The sequence below is a fragment of the Malus domestica genome, chromosome 05 (genome assembly GCF_042453785.1).
Source record: "Malus domestica chromosome 05, GDT2T_hap1".
In the NCBI taxonomy this organism is placed as follows: domain Eukaryota; kingdom Viridiplantae; phylum Streptophyta; class Magnoliopsida; order Rosales; family Rosaceae; genus Malus; species Malus domestica.
This window is the reverse complement of record NC_091665.1, coordinates 4,089,208-4,098,210: the sequence shown is the minus strand read 5'-3', so window position 1 is coordinate 4,098,210 and position 9,003 is coordinate 4,089,208. Positions and strand designations below refer to the sequence as shown.

Here is a 9,003-nt window from a genome sequence, read left to right as displayed (position 1 = left end):
CTTAACCTTTGGAGAGAAGTGTTGGAATCTAAAGGTCTTCGCCTAAGCCGATCAAAGACAGAATATATGGAATACAAGCGGGATGGATGAAGTGGAAGAGTGCATCCAGCGTGTTATGTGACCGTCGTATGCCACTGAAGCTCAAGGGAAATTTTTATAGGACGGCAATAAGGTCGGCGATGCTGTATGGCACAGAATGTTGGGCAGTGAAGCATCAACATGTACACAAAATGGGTGTAGCGGAGATGAGGATGATTCGTTGGAGGTGTGGGCTCACGAGAAAGGATAAGATTAGGAATGAGTGGGTTGGACATGTCCAAAGAAGGCCTACTGACGCTCCAGTTCGAAGATGTGACTACGGGACAGAGGTTCAGGGCCGAAGGGGTAGAGGAAGACCTAAGAAAACTTTGGAAGAAACCTTAAGAAAAGACTTAGAGTACTTGAATCTAACGGAGGACATGACACAAAACCGAGCGCAATGACGTTCTAAGATTCACATAGCCGACCCCACTTAGTGAGAAAAGGCTTTGTTGTTGTTGTTGTTGTTGGAATGCTTAACAAGAAGGAACAATAAGACGACGACAGGGACTGAGAATGTGTAACGAATAACAGCTCTACAAATTCAACCGAACAGCAAGCAAGATCTTCCTCCAAACCCTAATCTAAATTCCTACTCACATTTCACAAAAAAAAAAAAAAAAAAAAAAAAAAAAAAAAAAGAAGAAATTAGGGTCCAATATATCCATCCATGAGATGAGAATTCTAGAGGGAAAGAAGAAAAATGTGGCAAAATTGAAAGGACTAGGCCATACATTAATATGTTGCAGGTTCCAAGTAGAACTGTTCTATAATGCACTTAGTTACTTCATTTCCGCGAACTGCAACATCGAAAATGGTTGAACTTGAGCATTGACAGAAAAAGTTGTGACCAAACATAAACATTTACAGTCTCCACCGAGAAATATGCTAAGGCTCGAAAACACCATGAACCCATCATATTTCCAAGAGCTCAAGGAGAAGATACGGATGATCTTTGATTTCTTCCCCAAGACTTGAGCAAATTGTTTTGAAGTCATTCAAAGTTACGACACAGGTTTTGTACAACGCCACACACATATTTTAGTTTTATCTAATTCCGAAACTCTAGAAGTCATATTTTCTACATTGTTTCGCATACATTAACAACATAGATGATTTTCTCTACCAGTGGTTTTAGTTTCATGATCCAATGGTACTGCTTAGGGATTCTTTCAATGAAATTATGTTTGTTAAAGGAAGCTGCTTTATTTTGGGCACCAGAGCAAGTCAACAAGCAATTAGGTAGAGGGAGAAAAGGTGTGGTTGTGCATTTGAATTACATGAAGATATGGCTACTAAATACTACTTAGGTTACAATGAAATTATATATTGCCTAGCCCCCAATGGGCGAGTAACAAATCACCTTGTGAAATCAGAAAATGAATTTTGAAATTTAAAAATCAGGAAATTCAGTACAGTACTAATTATCTGCAACGAGGAGTGAGATAATGGTTTACTGAAATGAATTCCGAGAAAAGCATTTTACCCTTCCAAGCACTGTTTGAAGAAACCAGATGATTTAATAGGCACAAGACGATCAGTCATATTTCAATCTTTTGTAAACCGATTCCTTAGTAGAGATTGATGAGCTTCCACTTGATCCCGCACCATCAAAATGTTCGGTTGTTTGCTTCATATGGATGGCACTCTCTGCATTTGCTGATTCGGGGAGAGCACAATGAGGGTCTTCCATAGGCTCATAAAGAGAAATGCTATTGTTGGAGTTGTTGTGGTCTTCTGCTTTCACCAAGCGCACCCCACACTTCTTCAGCTTCAAGCATTTGTTGGTTTCTGGCCCCGAACAAAAGGTCTTGAATGAAAACTCAATTTGATGGAAACCTCCCTTCCAATAATTCCTAGGATCGTAGCCTTTAAAAGAAAGATAGAGTAACCAAAGGTGATCTGACTGAATTTGGCCGGCTTTATGATAATAAACCCCTTTCACAAGCAAAGACGTTTTGCCACTCATCGATCCAGTTACTGTCGAAAGACATTTAATTCCACATGCATGACATTCTAAAGAATCAATTTCAAGGGCAGCTGGGCTTTCTTGTGGTGCAAAAACAGCACATAAAGCAAATCCCTTCAACTTGCTTCTAGTTGGATGTACATCATCAGGCAGCGTCACAACTATTGAATCTCCCGCTCTTTGAATATTGAACCACTCTGGCATTTCACTTCCAGGAGTCACAATATTGAAACTGTGAATGACCAAAGGAGGGGTTCCCTGTAGCATATATAGGAACAATTATATCAGGAAAAACAACTTTTAGAAAGATAAATGGAGAGCGAGCGAGCGAGACAGTACCTGAAGGAATTGCTGTAACATCTAAAATATCATGTTATTCCTCGCTTCATTGCCAACCAATCTGTAGCAATTAACTGCTCTGAAAAAAAACCACCTTAATCTACTTATATTTGGTGGATGCGGCAGCACTTTTAAGCAAGTACAATCTTCAGTTGTTACAGTTAATTCTTCATTTGATGGGAGGTCTGGTAATTCTTGAAGACTTTTGCAACTGCCTAAGTTCAAAAACTTGAGACTATCAAGCCACCTAATGCTTGCAGGAAGGCTAACGAAGTCATTACCCCGAAGAACCAAGTCCTCTAAAGAGGGCAAACAACCGATGTCATCTGGGATTGCTCCTTCACAAAGATTGCAGTCACTTAGATCTAATTTACTCAAAGAATACAAATAATCTAAAGAAGTCAAAACGAAGCCCATGGGGTCAGGGTTTTTTGTTGGAAATAAGCCAAAATGGAGGAACGAATGCCATGATTTAAGCGGTGGACCTTTACATCCACGTAGAGATAGTACTTTGAGACTCTTCATAAGAAAGAGAGATGACGGTGAATCTCTTATTGCAGTTCCACTCAAATCAAGCTCCTCCAAACACTCAATTTTCTCCCAGTTTTCCGGAATTGTCTCAAGTTTTGAGCATCCGGACAAGTTGAGAATTTTAAGAGACTTCAGACTACAAATGACAGTAGGAAGACATAACAGACTTTTACAATCTTTGAGATCCAACGAAATCAGCCCAATTAGATGATCAATCGAAGAAGGTACATCCTGAATAGCAGTCCCATCTAAAGAAAGAGTTGATAACTTTTTCATGTTTCCCACAAATTCAGGAACCCTTTTCAGTTTTGAGCAGCCAGAAAGAACAAGAACTTCAAGAGATTCCATTTCTAGAGCACTTGGAAGACTCTTAATACCATTACAGTTTCTAAAATTCAAAATTTTAAGCCTTTTAAGAACTGCAATGGATGGGTGAATCTCAACTAAATTCGTACAAGATTCAAGCACCAGCCTCTCAAGATTCTGAATACCTGTAAAATCTGGGGTCGCGGTCAAGTTTTGAGAGTGACTAAGATCGATATTTTTCAAGCAGGACATGTTCTGTAGAAAATATAAAAAATGACACAATCATTAGCCGGCAAGATGTATATAAATAAACAAAAAACATAAAATGTATAACGTCTTTTATTCAATTCTCTAACCTTCATTCCACTCCAAAGCCGATCAATTTTGCTATGATGCAAACTAAGTTCAGAAAGTTCGTCCGGTTGAAAATTTTGAGGGAGAGATTCTGAAGGATACCAACTCCAGTCGATAAATCTCAAGGCGTTGGAAAGATATTTGGGGCCGACAGAAAGGCTCAAATTATGAAGTTGGAGAAACTTTAGATTACATATCTTAGAAAAGCTTTCAGGATTCCACTGAGCCTGTTCTAATTCAGGCAAGCGTAAGGCAATGCCTTCGATTGCTTCTGTTCCCTAATAAACAAGAAGAAATGTTAATTTCATAAGCAAGTTTTATACATATTCAAATTAATTTGGCTGCTATACAGAACGCATATTTCTCTTACTTACCGTATCCTTCATGAATATGTGAAAGATTTCATTATGAAGCCACAACCTACTACGTCGACCAGGCTCTTGATACGATTCTTGTCGAACAATTTCCCATCCCATTTCTTGTGTCAAATCATGCATCATCACATACCCGTCCAAAATACTTAAAAGAGATTTCTCAATGAGAACATCTATCACAATACGAGCACAAAAGCCACAATTTTCCAGTATTTCAATTACTCGCTCCTTGTCATTCCCAGTATCAAAACATGCAACATCAAGAAAAACTTTCTTCTCCATCTCATCAAGGCCATCATAGCTTATTTTCAGAGTCTCAAAAATTACTGCGTTAGGAGCTTTCTTTACTTTATCCAACGCACTATTCCAAGCATCTTGGCCTCTTTTATACAAAGAAGATCCCAAAATCTTAAGTGCTAATGGATGGCCTCCAGCATAATCTACAAAACACTTCGATAGTTCCACATAATCATCATCTGGCTGATCTGTTTTGAAGGCTTTCAAACTAAAGAGATGAAGAGATTGATCATCATTTAGTCCCAAAACCTCATATCTTTTATCTATACCATGCTCGATTAACAAACGCTCATTTCTTGTTGTAACAATGATTCTGCTTCCTGGACCAAACCAATCCGTCTTTCCCGCCAATATTTCTAGTTGGTTTAGTTCATCAACATCATCAAGAATGAGAAGAACCTTTTTGTTAGATAAAAGGTTCTTTGTCATAGCACTTCCACTATAAACATCCCAAACTTGTGTAGTTTTTTCCTTCAAAATCAGGGAAAGAAGTTGATCTTGTAGATGAGCTAAACCAGATTTCGAAGAACGCTCTCTGATATTAGCAAGAAAGCTAATAACTTGAAACTTGTTGATGCACAAAATCAGCGAAGACTTTGGTACAACAGAAAGTGTCAGGTTTTGTGACCTTCGCTTGGTTGCTTCGGTCACTAGTGAGGATAAGTACGTAAATGAATAGAGACAGAGAAGCAAACACAGGATGTACGTGGTTCACCCAGATTGGCTACGTCCACGGAGTAGAGGAGTTCTTATTAGTAGTGAAGGGCTTACACAAGTACAAAGGATCAAGCTCTCAATTTAGTGAGTTCTTGTGAATGATTTAACACAAATGGCATTAGGCAATATTGTGGGGGAATGACCCCTATTTATAGAAAAACTTGTAGCTTTGTCACATTGACATGTGTCATGTTATGATTGGTTCTTGATGTCGACACGTGCTGCGCTCTGATTGGCTTCTAATCTTGACACATGTCGAGTAGTGATTGGCCTCCTGGTCGGAGGGGAACTCTTCTGGGTCCTTGACAGTATAGCGTTGGCCGGTGCTCGGTAGTTTCGGGATTGGTCAAGTATGGTACAAACAGTGCTCCCCTAAGTTCCCGAGTGAGGGAAACTCCTCGGTTGGGGACTTGCAAGATCCAATCCCTTGAGTAATCACGAAACTTCTAAGTACCGAAGTGTGGTATGATCTTCATCTGCCCTTCTCTGGAAGTACCTTTCCTCCATCCGGGAATGGTGTATTTAGCTGATGTTGACGCACAAGGTAATGTATCAATTTCACTTGAAGCTTAGTTGTAGTTTCGGGCTTAGTCAAGTGTGATACAAACCCTATAGTAGGAGTCCCCCAAGTCGCCGAGCTAGGAGATCTGCCGAAAGAGGTGACAGACAAGGTAAGTAGTCAAACTTCCAAGTAAGCAACCCAGGATCAGAGGTTTGACTTCGGCTTCCGGTTGATTGTTCTCCTTCTCCTTGTCTCTCATTCAACTGCCAGGATAAGGAAAAGCAAATGGATAAGAGATGATATGAGATACTTTTGCTTTTGAAGAAGTAACTTTCCACAGGCTTATTCTTGAACTGTGCTGGAGGGTTTTCTGGTGCCCTTCAGAGTATAAGGCCGACTCAAAAATTTGAGGGTCAAAACAAGTCCATCAAATCTAGAGTACGTTCGACCTTGATGATATGGGATACTTTTGCTGTTGACGGAATAATGAATGTGGTATGGAAAGGTGTCGTGCTGTAGTGATCTGTTTCAGCTCACCGTTGAACCTTCTGCTTCAATCTTTTGCATGGCAGAAGTGGTGTGCAACCTTTGCATTTAAATGGTCCTTCAGAACATTCCTTCATAGTGACTCATCCACGCTTGGCAGCTTCAGTGTAAAGAGCCAATATCTGATCAACTGTCATGAGGTATTTGCCGGTGGAATTCGTGACCTTGACAGCAGTTGAGGATGAGTACTCGAGAGCAATGCTAAGTAAGCAACCAGGCAAAGGCTCCAGGCAGTCAGTTCCAAATTGGAGGTTTGATTTCAGGTTCCGACTGACTGCTCTCTTTCTCCTTGTCCTGCAGGTGTGGACAAGGACAAAGACAAAGATAGGGAGAAAGCATGATATGGGATACTCTTGCTTTCGACCCTGATGATATGAGATACTCTTGTTCTTGGTGTGGCTTATTTGCTGAGGTATTATCGGGGGGAAATAAAGCTGAGTATTTCGAGAGTTTATGTTGAGGGTGCCTTTTCGAATGCGAGAAAGGGTTGAGCATTTTTGCAGGTTTGCCTGTCCGTTGAGGAGGGAGGTCAATGTATATAGGGATTTCCCAATAACAAGTAGTAATGCTATTCCTTTACCCTTCTTGGTCACAGCAATGTAGTGGTAGTTGCCAGCTTCACGTGTTTTAATTTTGTCAGAGCACTTTGAAAAAGTGGTATGTGGTATCTGGAAAGCTGATATTACGTGTGAAGATTACAGACAAGCTTTATCTAAGGAAATCTGGCTCTCGAAGTTCTGAGAGTTGTGCCTCTTCGGTTTTCGAACAAGCAATCCCGTCGAGGATCTGACTCTCGAGATTCGGAAAGCGGTGCTACTTCGGTTTTTGAGAAAGTAATTATGTTGGGAGTCTTTTCTCGAATGTGAGTAAAGGTTGGACGTTCTTGCCAACCTGTCTTGCCGTAAAACACGGAGGTCGACACACATAGGGACTTTCCAGTTGTCAAGCAGTGGTGCTGTTCCTTTACCCTTATGGGTAATAGTAGGGTAGCTGGAACTTCGAAATTCTCGTGCCTAAACTTTGTCAGAGATCTTTGACAAAGTTATATGTGGTACCCGAGGAGTTGATGGTGCATATGGAGAGCGGTGATTGAACAGTAAGATTCACGTGCTTTTTACTTCACCAGAAATCTTCGACAGATTGCCCGTAATTTTCGCAAAGCTGATTGTGCATGTGACAGGTGCTGACGAGGCTGAAAAAGCAGGTGCTTCTTCGATTTCTGAGATCGGCCCTCGTGGTCTCTGAGCAGCCCAGCTTTTGAGAAAGCAAACGCCTCTTCGATTTCTGAGATCGGCCCTCGTGGTCTCTGAGCAGCCCAGCTTTTGAGAAAGCAAACGCCTCTTCGATTTCTGAGATCGGCCCTCGTGGTCTCTGAGCAGCCCAACTTTTGAGAAAGCAAACGCCTCTTTGATTTCTGAAGCTCCGTCGAGTGCAGATTTTTATAGAGGCTGGCATTAAGTTCCACAGCACACCTGAATCTCTACCAGTAGAAGCTCATTTCTTGCACTTCTAAGATCTTGATTTGTCTAACCTCTTCCTTCTTCAACACATTTGAAAATGTCTGGACCCTCCGACCGTCGTTTTGACCTGAACCTTGGAGAAGAGACAGCCACGCCTTCTCCAGACAACATATGGCGCCCATCCTTCATATCCCCTACTGGTCCTCTTACCGTTGGGGATTCTGTGATGAAGAATGATATGACCGCTGCAGTGGTGGCCAGGAACCTTCTCACTCCCAAAGATAACAGACTACTTTCCAAACGGTCTGATGAGTTGGCTGTTAAGGACTCTCTGGCTCTTAGTGTTCAGTGTGCAGGTTCTGTGTCTAATATGGCCCAACGCCTATTTGCTAGAACCCGCCAAGTTGAATCATTGGCTGCTGAAGTGATGAGTCTCAAATAGGAGATTAGAGGGCTCAAGCATGAGAATAAGCAGTTGCACCGGCTCGCCCATGACTATGCTACAAACATGAAGAGGAAGCTTGACCAGATGAAGGAATCTGATGGTAAGGTTTTACTTGATCATCAGCGGTTTGTGGGTTTGTTCCAAAGGCATTTATTGCCTTCGTCCTCTGGGGCTGTACCTGGTAATGAAGCTTCAAATGATGAACCTCCAATGCCTCCTCCTTCTGGGGTTTTGTCAAGTACTGAGGCTCCGGATAACCACCCTCCGGTGCTTTCTCTTTCTGGGGCTCTACCGACTGCTGAGACTTCCCCTAAGCAACCTTTGTGAAGGCTCCCTTTTGTTTGTTTATTTTGACTCATGTATATGTACATATTTGTGGCTTATCGAAAATATTAATAAATAAGCTTTGCTTCATTTCAATATATTGTGTTAAATACACCAAAGCCTTCTTCATAAAGTTCTTTGAATTTTTGCTTTTGTTGAAACCTGTATTGTTGAAGCTTTGTGAGTGAAGCATGTAGTTTGAGGTAGTGTTCCCTTAATTTCCCGAGTGAGGAAAACTTCTCGGTTGGAGACTTGAAAAATCCAAGTCACTGAGTGGTTGTGAGACTGCCGAGTATTAAGGTGCAGTAGCATATGGTGGGAGTCCCCCAAGTCTTCAGGCGAAGAGAGTTGCCGAATGAGGTGTCTCGCTTGTTACTAATTTGTCAAAGTAACGAATCCTTGTTTCGATGTCACACATTCGCATATGCCTTGTCTAAAAATATTTCCAACTTTTGTGTGTTTGATGCTGCATGCTATTGACTAGACAAGATCAAGTGCAATTAGTAGCTTTTCTCTCTTTTTCATCTTTTCTTTGGTGGAATTGCTTTTCGTTTCCACTAATCAGCCTGAGTGGATGCAAGATAACACCATTCTCTATAGCTCAGATCGCAAAGTTGTCTTCATGAAAGTTGTTCCTTATCTTGTGAACTACAACATCTCCAAATTTGAGATCCATCGGAGTAGTACAACTCCAGAAATTCAGGTATGATGAGTAACTGTTCATCAATTTTTTGTTAACCCGTCAGACTTGTTGTGAGCTT

At 41.2% G+C, this 9,003-nt stretch overlaps 1 protein-coding gene across 1 annotated transcript; it reads right to left on the bottom strand.

Annotated features, from left to right (window-relative positions):
- Positions 1-1,321: 1,321 nt before the first annotated feature.
- Positions 1,322-4,905, bottom strand: LOC114824785 (disease resistance protein RPV1-like). Its single transcript, XM_029102029.2, has 4 exons — positions 3,952-4,905; positions 3,580-3,855; positions 2,387-3,478; positions 1,322-2,305 (listed from the first exon to the last, which is right to left on the bottom strand). The coding sequence occupies exons 1-3, from the start codon at positions 4,675-4,677 to the stop codon at positions 2,408-2,410; spliced, it is 2,073 nt and encodes a 690-aa protein (XP_028957862.2). The 5' UTR covers positions 4,678-4,905; the 3' UTR covers positions 1,322-2,305; positions 2,387-2,407.
- Positions 4,906-9,003: the final 4,098 nt, after the last annotated feature.